General features: G+C 32.7%; 1 protein-coding gene and 1 long non-coding RNA gene across 2 annotated transcripts; both read right to left on the bottom strand.

Moving 5' to 3' along the window:
- Positions 1-10,847: 10,847 nt before the first annotated feature.
- On the bottom strand, positions 10,848-11,791 carry LOC123219980. The gene is made up of 2 exons (XR_006502961.1): positions 10,971-11,791; positions 10,848-10,902 (listed from the first exon to the last, which is right to left on the bottom strand). It is a non-coding gene; the product is annotated as an uncharacterized LOC123219980 (long non-coding RNA).
- A 967-nt stretch (positions 11,792-12,758) lies between these two features.
- Positions 12,759-13,549, bottom strand: LOC123220505. The gene has a single exon (XM_044642745.1). It carries the CDS (start codon positions 13,454-13,456, stop codon positions 12,905-12,907), a length of 552 nt encoding a protein of 183 aa, XP_044498680.1. The 5' UTR covers positions 13,457-13,549; the 3' UTR covers positions 12,759-12,904.
- Positions 13,550-13,772: the final 223 nt, after the last annotated feature.

Raw genomic sequence — 13,772 nt, 5'->3', positions numbered from 1 at the left:
GCCATGATTTGCAATCACTAGAAACCATCCTCAACCAAAATTCAAACACCACATATGGTCATACGCCACTTCATGTATGGACGAACATCACATTTCAATAGGTGTGTAGGTGTACATCTCTAGCATGCAGGATTGTACATCCTCAAACACTTAGCCAATTTCATGCACTACACCTAACATGAGAATTCTTTCCTTTTTCACTCGTGTAGGCGCACACTTCTATTGTGTACAGCTATACACGCACCCATAAAATTAAAAATGCAAATCAAAATAAGAGGAAATGATAAAGATACCCTTAGACATACTTGTCAATGTTACACCTAGCTAATGAGACGTTTCATGTACACACCTACAGTAAGAATCATCTTCAGGTGGCTTTTCAATAATCCACTTATAAATTGCTTGCATTAAAAGAGGGATTGTGAGAGATATTCCTTGTGTGGTCAGGGTGTTTCCCACTTTGCAGCCTAGAATGAGATTTGAACACTACTGACGAGGTTATGTGCAATAATACGTTAGGATAAATTTATGTGTAATGTCATAGAAAGGAGAGATAAGTGAGAATTCTTGATGACATAAATTGAGTGTGAGAATTAGAAAAGAGGAACATTAAGATATTTTATGAGTTATATGCATATGAATTGATGATTGTTTTGTAAGTAACATTCAATCACATAGTGACAAATTATTATCAATATCTAAACTAATAATCATTATAAATTTATATAACATCATTCTTATACCCCTGTCATTTATTTTTACACCAGAAAAATAATGGCAGAGGGATTTATGTTAGTTTTCTACTTAACTAGAGTGGGATATTTTTTTTTAATGTAATTAATTATACCTAGGACAATTATGGATATTAATAAAAATAATTAAACTAAACTTGAAAAATATAACCAACAGCTCTAACTTTATGCTTTCCTAGCCATGGTAATCATATTTTTTAATCTATACAAGGAAATATGATATTTTCGGTTACAATTTATTATTTTTTAAATAAGTTTCTTAGTCATCTTGCAAGAGTTGTCCATTTTTTAGTATAAATTGCTTGATGGGATTTAAAATTACTGTAAGTTCAAATCCTAATCATCCTCCTATCTATTCACCATGAATAACTTCTCCTTCTTCCTTTTTTTTCTTGGTTATTTTTCATTTTTCTCAGTCTCTAATACAAGCAGACGATGAAGAAAAATTTGTTATTCGCTGGAAGTACAAAGTTCATATAATCAATGGTTATGCAAACAATGACAATCCACTCATCATTCATTGTAAATCAAGGGACGATGATCTTGGAGAGCATACTCTTTGGATGAACAATGAATTTTTATTCAAATTTAGAGAGAGCTTTTTTGGGACGACTACTTTCTAGTGTGCATTTTTACATGGATCGTCACAAAAGGCAATTTATGTCTTTCGTATTAATTATGAAAGTAGTTTTTGTCGTGCTATGGGAAATTGTTTTTGGTCTGTGCGAGAGGATGGATTCTATTTTAGTAACGATAATAAATCATGGGTTAAAAGGTATAATTGGTAAAAATGAAGTCCTTCATGTAAACAATAATTTATAATTATAATAATAAAAATAATAATAATTTTTTATTTTATTTTTATATTTGCTTTTAATGTTACTGAAGGATGGTTAAAATTTTTCATATTATTTATGATATATTTATTGTATTATATATATTCTTTGTATTATTTGGATGCATGCTATCTAAAAACAAATTATACTTCGTTCTTCTTGATTGATCATACAAGTTATGATTACAGACATGAAGTTTTAAGAAGCTTAAAAATGAAAAAAGAAAAAAAAATATTGTAATTACAAGAAGTCATGAGAATTTTTCTTAGGGATGTCCTAGTTTCAATTTGGATGATTTGTATTCAATAGGAGCAAATATGGATACAATATCATATATATTATTAATATGAATCAACATATATTTTAGAAAAATAATGATATAGTATATAGTAAGAGTATAAATATTAAAATTTTAAAATGTTTTTGTGATTTTTCATATGATAATGTGATAATTAGAAATTTTTATTATTTTATTATTATTATTTAAAAAATGAATCATACAACGAGACATACAATATAAAAAATTAGATTTTCAATTTATGATATGTTATTCAGTTTACTTACCATGATTTGAATAAGATTGTTTACAATTAAAAAGTTTAAGATATCAAATTAAAAAAAAGGTGAAATATTAAAAAAATAAATTATTTAAATGTGGTATGAGGAACAATGACAAGTTACTATTTTTAACATTCATTTCCATAAATGCTACAAAGATTCTTTAGATTTTCTCAATCCTACATTTATTACACAAATAAATTTTATTATTATTTATAATGAGTCCACAACACATATACATACATACATACATACATACATACATAAATACATGCATAAGTTCAATGGTGGAGTCAAGGCGGTCAACTAACCCTCTTCGGTTTGAAAAATTATGGGTTTACACATAAAAAAATTTTTGATATAAAATGATTACTTTTAGATTTCAATATTTCTTATTAATCTTTTCAATATTTTCTTTTACTCATTTTGACTTTTAAGTTTTATTTCTAGATCTGTGTCAGCGTTATTTAAAATGTTCAATTTTAATACTCAATTAAGCAAAACAAAAGAGATGAAGAAAATTCTTATTCTAATTTTGTTAGCTAGGAGAACATAAAAGATTTATAAGCTATGATTTTATGTTAATTCATCACCAAATCATTACAAGGGAATTTAATTAAAATAAGAAACATTTGTTTTAATATATATATATATATATATAGTGACAAGAAACTCTAATTGATAGAATCGGTCCACCAAACAGGAGAGTAGCCCAACAACCTACCATCAAAGCCTCTCACTTTGATATAGGTATGATTTGAAGTCGCGAGCGCATGTATTAATGTCCATTTACAGGAAGTTTTAGATTTCTTGTCTTAACTCATTGTTCTATTTGAACGTCATAGTGTTGAGTTTAAAATAATACAAAGGATTGGGCGTAAAAGCAATTTTCATCATCCTATATTAGTTACATTATTTCACCAAGTTTTAGATTTCATATCTTAACCCGTTGATCTATATTATTAGTTATACTACATTTTGGTTAGAATCATACTAGGCGAGCCAGAAGGACTGGATTTTGACCAAATTTAAACATATATTCACTCTTTATTGCTAGGTCATGCTCTCTGAGATCATCATGAAAGGAGTAGCAATGGATTTTAAGATTGTCATGGTTGAGGTTGTTGATTACATCAACCCTAAATCGCCAAGAAAAGTTTGATGGTGTCGGAGTTAGAGGAGAAAGAAAAAGAAATAGGAACATAGAGAAGAAGAAGCGACTCATGGTGAACAATTTGGATTGATGCTCATGATGCTTAGGAGAGAATTTATATTACAAAAAAAAAAAATCATGTTGAAATAGTTGAATAATATTATAAAGGTAAGTGATTAGAATAAAATCATAGCATATGAGGAAAATAAAATAAATTCAGTAACATAAAACACATTACTTATATATATATATATATATACAAACCCTAATTTATTATTTATTTAAATTAATATGTGCATATATGTATATATAAATGTCTAAACAGAGCCCGTATTTTTTTTAAAATAACGCCGTTTCATATTCATACTGTAAATTTACTCATCATTTATGTAATTTTTTCTTTCCTTCTCTCGAATGAAATCACATACATATTTTCTTGTTTATTTTCTATTCATGTTTTTGCTAAGCATCAACCGAATGTGTGAACATTTTTTAGGGTGTTCTATTTTAATACTCAATTAAGCAAAACAAAAAGAGAGGAAGAAAATTTATACTCGTATTAATACTATTTATACTAATAATCGGTAAAAATGTTTAGATATTACTCTACCACTAATATAAAATTGTTTAATTACGTGACGACATGCTAGTATTTGTACTTGTATTTGTACCCTTTGTCAATATTTGAAGTGGTATAGTTCTACTTTTTTAGCCATGAAAGCATAAAAAATTTATAATCTAAGAGGAACAATAGAATTAAGTAAATATTGTATGAGGAACAATAACAATTTACTATTTTTAACATTGATTTCCATAATATATGCTATAAAATTCTCTAGGCATTTCACAATCCTACATATCTATCTAACTAAAATTTATTAAAACTATTAATGAGTCCACAATACATCCCATGTATATAATCTCAAAACACCATATAAGAAAAGTTGAGATCGAGCCAGATGCAACGGCTCGGTTAAATAAAATGTCAATAAGTCTCTAAAAGTTTCAAATCTAGTATTTGTATCTTTAAAATATTTTTTTTCTCTTAAGCTTTGAATATAGAGAGTAATTAATAAATTAACTTATAAAGGTTTAAATTTATATGTTTTCAAAAAATTGGGAGTTAAAAATATGGTTGTTTGAGCTGAGATTTCATCGATTCAATGAGCCTAAGCTTCATATAAGTATGTTCAAGCCAAGTTTCAACAAAGAACTACTTGACTTGTCTCAGCTCGTATGCACCCCTACCTCGATAGCAAATAAACGAAAAGGACAACAAAATTTTGAGATGGGTAAGATAATTTAAAATGTTGAAATAAAAAATGTTAAATATCTAAAAACAAATAACTAAATTCTTTAAATATGGTATGAGGAACATTAACAAGTTGCTCTTTCTAACATTCATTTCCATATATACTGTAAAGATTCCTTCGAAAATTTTCAATCGGCATTTATTGTCCAAGAAAATTTATTCATATGTACCCCAAAAATCCATTGAAAATAAGTTGCAATTGCTTCATAATAATATTCTATTATTGGATTTTATTTGTAGACCCATTACTACATTTAAAAGGTATTCCAGTCATTTTAGTTGCTTTGATTATTAAAATCTGGAATTTTGTGAAGATGAAAGATCGTGGAAGGTTTTGGAACATTCGTCTATCAACTAGGAATCGTTCATGTAGAGTAAATAATTGTGAAAAGGGAAAAGTAGTAATTTGTCATAAAGATGCATGTAAAGTTTACCATCTTCCATAATCGTCAATTATTGAATAATTGTGGTTCTAGAGAAGAGGAAACACAATTTAAAATAAACTGTTATGAATGACCATGTATGAAGTATGCATGCCTGTTCATGACAATTTTTATTAAAAACTTATATAAGAAAGATGAGTTTTGCCGAAGAAGTCTTACATATTTGTTTTATTATACATACATAAACCATATATGAGAGAGAGAGAGAGAGAGAGAGACTATTGAGATAAGAAAGATTTGAGACCTGCAACTTTCTGATGAATTTAAGACATCGGAAAGGAGATCGTAGGAGTCGTTCTTGCTACGTAAAGAATTGTGCGAGATCATTGGAATTAAGGTAAGTAGGAATTTCTCATCCCAAACACGTTTTTGTTTAATATGTGATACTGCATGTGTAGTTAAGTAATATGGAATATCGTATGATAATGGTGTTATTATGATTGAGTTATTGAGAAATATGGTTTTAAAGGAAGATTACAGTATGAAATATGTTGAAAAAGTAAAATATCATGGAATCTATATGTTTTAAATATTGTGATTTCCTTTTGAATATGTAAGTATGAAAAAATGTAATTTGGGGATGATAGGATTGACCCGGGTTTTTAGAGACTTAAATTCCAAGCATAAGGGTGTCAAGACGTTCACCGGAAATTGGAAATTTATATTTACATGAAGCAATGAACTATCGTTTATGTTGAGGGATGCGCATTCATACATAAAGAAGAAGACGATGAACAATGAATCATTTATTGAATGAACAAACATGATAACATGTGTGGATTTACAGTTGTCTCTAAGATAGTGACACCCGTTCATGTGATTTGAAACATGTGTGATCATGCATCAACCTAATACATCCATTCTTAGGACTGAAATAATGTTTTTACCCTTGAGTTGTGTGCATTAAAGGAAAATGAACGAGTATAACCTTATTTGTTAGGGAATAAGGCATATAAATGAAAAAATACATCTTGAGTTGTGTGATCTAAGACATGAATTCCAAAATAAATATATTGGGATTGAATAAGATGAATAATTCGTAACTGTGTGGAAACGACTTAGAAGTAGTAAATATATTGAGCCATTGACTCTGTGATATGTGGCCTAAGATTATGAAAAATGGGTCATTGTTGTGTGATCCTTGATTTAAACAGGTTGAATACATACCAATGATGTGTAATCTTTGGTACGAGAATAATGGATAATAGCCAATGTTGTGTGACCTCCTGCAAGAAGTGTATATATGTATGTGTATGTGTATATATGTATGTATGTATGCATGTATACGTGTGTATCCCAAAACTTCATTGAAAATCATTTGCAATTGCTTTATCATGCAAAATAACTTACTATTTTTGGATATTATTTGTGATGTATAGTATTATTTCTGTTTATTTCAACAACTTTTTTAGTCTATTAAGGCTATCTAAAAAATAAATTATGATTCGTTATTCTTAATTATTCATATGAGATATCAATTATGTTTACCATAAAGTTTCAATAAGTATATAAATTAAAAAATAATATTATGATTTCTAGAAGTGCGAGGATTTTCTTTATGAATCTTCTAATTTCGATTTAAATGATTGGTATTTAATTAGATCGACCTAAATGGTATGTATTTGGTTAGATAAAAGAGAGGTCTCATGACTTAGTCTCAATGCGCCCTGATAACAAATAAATTATAGGAGAATAAATGAACAAATTTTAGATGAATAAGATTGTTAATTTATAATTAAAAAGTTTATAATATCAAATAAAAATGTGAAATATTTAAAAATAAATAAATTCTTTAAATATGGTATGAGCAAAAATAACAAGTTCCTTCAACCTGTCCAGCAGGGAGAATGACTGCATATTGGTTTTCAGAGCATCCTGGGACAATGTTCTTGTACATGAGACACTGCAGGAACCAGCAAAAAGATTCCAGGAGGCAGTCTGTCAGCAGTTCCAGCGGCAGCTCCTATGAGAGACACTGCAGGAACAAAAAACACAGAAACAGGACAGGAACAGAAAATTCCCCAGGTAGAAAAGAAGCAGCAGCAAATGGCTGACTTGAGCACAAGGTGCAGACTGCAGGAACTTATCTCATAAATTGACAGAATAATCTTAGTTGAATGGCAAGTGACCAAGCCTTAAGTCTCTGAAGTATAGGGACAATTGCAATCACTGCAGCAGATGGGAAGGAGGGAGAGATTTCTGGGAGAAGAAAACCGCAGTAAAGCGAGAAGTAGATATCCCATCAATTGGAAGTGTTGCCAGGAGGAGCAAGTTCTGTTTTGAGAAAAGCATCCAGCAGTATTGGGATTCCCAGCAGTTTGCAACAATAATGCAGCAGGTACAAAGAGTGAGGCTTCAGTGGGATCCAGGAAAAAGGGAACTACAAGGTCGAGCCAGGAGTAGGGTTCTGGATGAAGGCTCTGCTGGAGAAGGAGACTGGCACACCAGGAGATTAGAGGAAAAGCACAAAAGTACAGCAGAGAGGAAGAGCAGCAGTAGCAAGTCCTCCAAATGCCTGATGAAGACCAGAAAAGAGGCACTCATTCCCCAGCCAATGCAGACTAAATTTCCAGGAACCGCAAGACCATTTTTGCAAAATCTTCGATTCTGAGTCTGGAGGTGGGCTGTGCAGGTTTGGGAGGAGAGAGCCAAGGCAGCAGCAAGGGGTAGTTTTTAAAAGATGCTTCTCCAAACCAGAAAATTGGACAATGTCGCAAAGAAGATTCTGGGCATCATTAGCCAATTCAAAAGGAATTATTCTTAGGCCAGACTGGAAGACCTTCCAGGGGTTGTCCAGCCAGGAATTGGCACATGAAATCAGCAGGACACCAGGCAGAAGTAAGGGATTGGCGGCCGAGACAAAATCAAGACACCTGAACAAGGGGCAGAACCAGGAAGGACTAGGGAGCAGGGACCATAACCAATAGCAGAGAGCCTTCTTTGTCTTGAAGGGGCAGCATATGTAGAGTCTGCCATATAGGAAAGTCAACAGAGCAAGGATGGCAATGAGTGACGACCTGCTAAACAAAACACAGGTTGGTGGAAAAACCTCTCCTCCATCCTCACTGGTCAGTCAATTCAAAGGCATTTTACATAACATCACTTTTGTCCCTCTGTCATTTATTTTTGCACCAAAAAAATAGTAGTAGAGGAATTTATGTTATTTCTCTAAGTAGAGCGGAATTTCTATTATGTAATCATACCTAGGAAATAATTCTAGCCCATGATTCTTTATCCATTCTCAATGGCAAATGTATTGTGCCACGTGCGGATATGCTTATCGGTTGGAAGCCACCAACTTGGTCGTGGCATATGCTTAATACTGATGGAGCTTATAAATTAAATACTAACAGAGCTTTTGAAGATTAGTCGTTGTTCCATCTTTCAAGCTAAACTATGAGCAGTTTTAATTGGTCTCAATATGACTTGGAGGAGGGGTATGGGTAATTTACTTATGGAAATTGATAGTGAAACAGTTGTTGATATTCTGCAGTGCAAAAGAGAGTGCGGGGCAAGAGTATCTTCTTTAGTCACTAGTATTGGACAATTATTAAATAACAACTAGGAGGTGCATTTTCGTTATGTTTACAGGGAAACTAACATGCGCGGTGTCTTTACCTCTGAGGCTACATGAATTTCCATCTCCTCGTAATAGGGTTTTGTTTTGGCTTTGCATGACTAACATGACTCTGACTTTATCCTTACTTTACCATGGTTATCAAGTTTTTGACCTATTCACCTATATACAAGGAAATATAATATTTTCTGTTAAATTTTATTTTTTGTTAAATAAGTTCCTTGTCATCTTGCAAGAGTTATCCATTTTTTAAGTATAAATTGCTTAACTGGATTTATAATTACTAAATTATAAGTTTAAACCCTAATCATCCTCCTATTTATCCAACATGAATCACCTCTCCTTCTTCCTTATTTTCTTGGTTATTTTTCTTTTTTCTCAATCTCCAACATGTGCAAACGATGAAGAAAAATTTGTTATACGTTGGAAGTACAAAGTTCACATAATCAATGGTTACGCAAACAATGACAATCCACTCATCATTCATTGTAAATCAAAAGACGATGATCTCAGGGAGCATACTCTTTGGATGAACAATGAATTTTTGTTCAAATTTAGAAAAAGTTTTTTTGGGACTACTCTTTTTTGGTGTGCATTTATGCATGGATCATCACAAAAGGTAATTTATGTCTTTCGTATTGGTTATGAAAGCAATTTTTGTCGTGCTACGGAAAATTGTTTTTGGTCTATACGAGAGGATGGATTCTAATTTAGTAACGATAATAAATCATGGATTAAAAGATATGATTGGTAAAAATAAAGTGATTTATGTTCATAGGAATTTATAATATTTAAATCATTTCTTAAGATCTCTTATCTTTTATTATTATTGTTGTTGTTTGATTTTAATATTAATGAATGATTTTTAAAATAAAAATAGATATTTTTTTTTTGGTAATTAATTATATACATTTCGCCAAAAAAAGGAGTCATCCAAGGATAACAAATACATCCGACATTCTATAAAACCAAACAAAAGAGGGTCCTTGGATGATATGAGTAAACGAGAGGGTTCGGGACAATCTAAGCTTGCCCTTCTCGAAAGAGAGAGTAGCGAAAAGGACACACATCTTCTCTTGAAAGTTTATCAAAGTTCTTACAATGATAGAATTCAAGAGAAGAAACAAGCAAAAACAAATAAGAAATTACAGCCTTAATATTTACAAAGCCAAGAGCAGGCTTGTACAAGATGTCTACTTTGCATAATAAAAGAGAACACTTTAGATTTTTTTACTGGAAAGGGCAGCTTGGTGGAGGTGGCTAACTTTTCCAGCGAGCAAAACCTTGATGAAAATTTCCACAAGATTATCAAAGACTAATTCGCAGCTTTGGGAGCAGGCTGGAGGGATAGATAAGCTGCCAGCCAGGAGAATAGCTTGAGTTAGAAAGCTCTGTTGGGACTGCTTACTTCAGCCTGGAAGACCACCTTGTTGGCGGGAGAAGAAGCAGGAGCTGAACATATCGAAGGGGAGCAACTGGGCCACCAGAAAAACAAAGAAACTGCAGAGAGCCAAGAAGGGTTCCAGAGGCCCAGATCAGAAGCAAAGACTGGCCCTTTAGTTGTGGCAGCCTAGAGATATCCTTTGACATTAAATTATTATGAAAAATTGATAGCAATTAGACCTAATAATTGTTCACAGATGGCACCAACATCCTGCACATAAAGACCAACTCAAGCGAGATATCAGGCAACAGAGGCAACTTTTACTAGTAAAATATTCTAGAAAAAAAGTAGATCATATGTTACCAACACCAACACAAGCTCTTCAACAAGCTTTGAATAGAACAAGCCACTCAAAGATCGGATATCAGCTGTTAGCAAATAATGAACTTAGTTAAAAATAAATTCTAATGTTTAGAACCTATTATTGCCAACAAAAAAGTACATGACATGCATGGATTGGCACTCAAGAAACTCCCGGTTGACATCAAAGAAGATAGAACAATAGCAAGGAAGCATTGATAATGGAATATTAATTGGCATCAGAGGCTTTATGTTCATTTGAGCGATGAGTCCCAGTTGTATCACTACTTCGTCGACCTACAGTCTGTACCTTCTATAGTAAGCAAGCACACACACACACACACACACACACACACACACACACACACACACATATGGAGTGTAATTCAAAAGCAAAAGAAAAGGGGAAAAAAAAAGTTACCTCCATCAAATTATCTCACTTGCAGTTGCAGTTGTTTCATTTATGATGCTACTGCATACGTCATCTATTCCATAAGATTCAAGCTTCTCTTCCTCATCAAATTATGCTGCAAGAGGAGCAACTCTTGGTACTTTAAACCCACCATCACTATTAGAACCTCCCCATTTTAAGTACCTGACTTTAGGAAAAGGATAATCACACCACAAGTTGAATTTCACTACAGTTTTTGAGATCATTCTGCAACACCAAAAGCTTACATAAACGATCCAAGTACATCACACGAGCACTGAGGTTGGAGTGCACAAATATGGTATAGATAAAAACGAAATAGACAATTACAATCATGAGCAGACCCCACAAGATGGCAACAAAGAACTGAACCTTATATAACTTCTGCAAGGCTTATCACTTTTGTTCTCAAGTGGACTCAAATCCCTCTTTTTGTCACCAAAGAAAGCAAACCGAATATAAGAAAGTAGCAACATCGATTTAAAAAAAAATTAGATTCCATAGCCATATAAGTCATTATTACCTAATTGAGATTTTGCCTCAGGTGCTCTATGTATCAGCCATTCCTTATTTAGTACAAATAATCCCCACCATTCTTTTGCCCCTGCTTTCCTGCCTTGTTATTTTATTGACAAGTACTCAATAACTTGTATTGAATGAGGCTAATTTCCTTATTTTGAAATAATCATGAAATATTATTATCTAAGGCTATGTTTATTTTAGAAAGAAGAAACTTATTTCCTCATTTTCAAGTTTTCCCTTACAAGAAATCTCTCATAATTGATATGGAAGTTGTTTAATATGGAAGCTAGGGGAGCAGAGTAGCTAGCTAATTATGTATGTATGTTTGTATCTTAATCATTCAACCAAGAGAATTTATATGGAATAAAAATTTACATATCAAATATAAGCTCATACAGAACACAATTAATTGAAACAAAAAAATAGAGCATAGACAAGCATCAAAATATTTATACACAAAACGAATTTAAAAAAAAATTACACGTCTAAATTCATAAACCCTACTGATTAGAAAAAGCAGGGATTAACAGACAAATTGCAGAGATAATCAAACAAGGAATTGAGAGAGATGACTTGAATTGTAGAGATAAACAAAATTACCAATTAGAAAAACACTAAAACTAGGTTAACGATACACGTTTCTACTTCCTGAATCTCTCTATCATTAGACAAACAAAGAAGGAATTAAAAGAAAGAATTTAAAAAAAAAAAGTGTAAACTTCTGTCGTGTACATTTGAAAATGAAGAGAAATGACTGGAATTGCAGAGCGAATCTGCTTTGAACTGCAGAGATTTGATAAGAATCTGCTTTGCAGAGAGAATAAAAGAAAATCAAATTTAAAGGTTTAACTTAAAAAATAAATAAATACTTAGGGCTGGGCGCTTTTGAAATTTATACATTCTTTTTCACTCTTAACTATTTTTTTAAACTTTTCCAAGCTGAATCAAATCGAATTGTTCCTCAGTCAAACCTAATTTTTGAATAATTAGTTTGCTTTGTCGGTTTGGACCATTTTTACACACCCCTAAGACCAATTAACTACAAACTGAATCAAACTCAAATTTAATTCAAATAACAAATGGTTTGGTTTGAGTTCTACATTTTTTTAATTTCTCTTATTTGTCTTTCTTCTTTCCTTTCCAAGTTTCTACATCTTTTTTCTCCTTGCGAAAAAATTCTTGGGCTCTCTGTATGAAGGTTATGTCCTTCAATATAAGGAGTTTCAAATATTAAATTATATACTCAAAATTGAGTACTTGTTCTTATTGGTATAGCATTACACTCTCTTTCTCGTCCTACCTTATCTTTGATGTTGTGTAGTTTGGTTTAACGTGATTGCTTATTTTATGGTATTTATTAATTAGTTAGTACTATTTTATAAGATTGAATTGAATCCAAACTGATTTTGAGCAATGCCCAGTTCAAAATCGTCTCAACAAATAACTCAGAGTAATAACATTAACATAGTAGACAACAATCCATAGACAAATTGAATCAACAAACAAATAATTTATAAACAATCAAACAAAACCGAAACCCCAAGTCGATCCGAGATCAGAATCTTGACTTATAATCATCATGCGTAATTGGAAGCATAAACTTGGAAAGGTCTAGGCCAATCCTTGGATTGCTCTTCTTGGAACCTACTTCCATTGGTTCCTGCAACAAACTCCTTGTACCTCAAGAGAAAAGCCAGCGTCAACACAACCCATTCCAGGCAAAAGATCAGCACAGAGAGAGCACCAGCAAGTTTCAGAATCACAGCCCCATCTTCCTCCCTCACATAAGACTTCAAGTATCCCAAGAAGCCGGTGGTGCTGGTGAAGATGAGTATAGAGATTGAGCCTTCAAAGATGGCAGTGACTACAGTGACCACCATGTGGGCTGCATACCACCGGTTGGTAGCAGAGGAGGCGACGTGGCAGGCAAGGACCGCCACGCAGATGGTGAGGACGTGGAGGAGGATGAGGAAGAAGCCGAAGAGAGAAGGGAGGAGGCGGAGGGAGAGAGTGAGGAAGATGAAGCTGGAGGCTGCGGCCAGGAGGATGTAGCTTGAAACAAGCAAAATCTTATGCTTTTTGGATGGTGTTTGAGGGAGAGAGGAAGATGGGTTGATGTTGAAGCCCATTGCAGAGGCGGAGAGATTTACAGTGAAGAAGAAGATGGTGAAGACGTTTCTGAGATTTGAGACGGCTTTGGTGAAGAGGCTGAAGGTTGAAGAATAGATTTTAAAGGGTTCGGGGAAGGAGTAACGGTCGAAAAAATTTGAAAGTTCGGCGTAGTTGAAATTCGAACGTTGGAGCGGTGTTGGGCAGAGGAAAAGTTGTCCAATCTAACGGGCAAAAGATATAAATAAAAATAAAAAAGTGGGTGGTTCTAAATTACTCTCAATCATTGTTTTTAAAACTAGAGTAGTAATCGAATCAATTGTCTCACTAATTCAT

This window comes from Mangifera indica, chromosome 7 (genome assembly GCF_011075055.1).
Source record: "Mangifera indica cultivar Alphonso chromosome 7, CATAS_Mindica_2.1, whole genome shotgun sequence".
Lineage (NCBI taxonomy): Eukaryota > Viridiplantae > Streptophyta > Magnoliopsida > Sapindales > Anacardiaceae > Mangifera > Mangifera indica.
The sequence above is the reverse complement of the archived record's forward strand: the minus strand, read 5'-3'. Positions and strand labels throughout refer to the sequence as shown.

Bases quoted from the DNA above. Each gene is read 5' to 3' on its own strand.
- LOC123220505 (XM_044642745.1), bottom strand. From the start codon at position 13,456: ATGGGCTTCAACATCAACCCATCTTCCTCTCTCCCTCAAACACCATCC.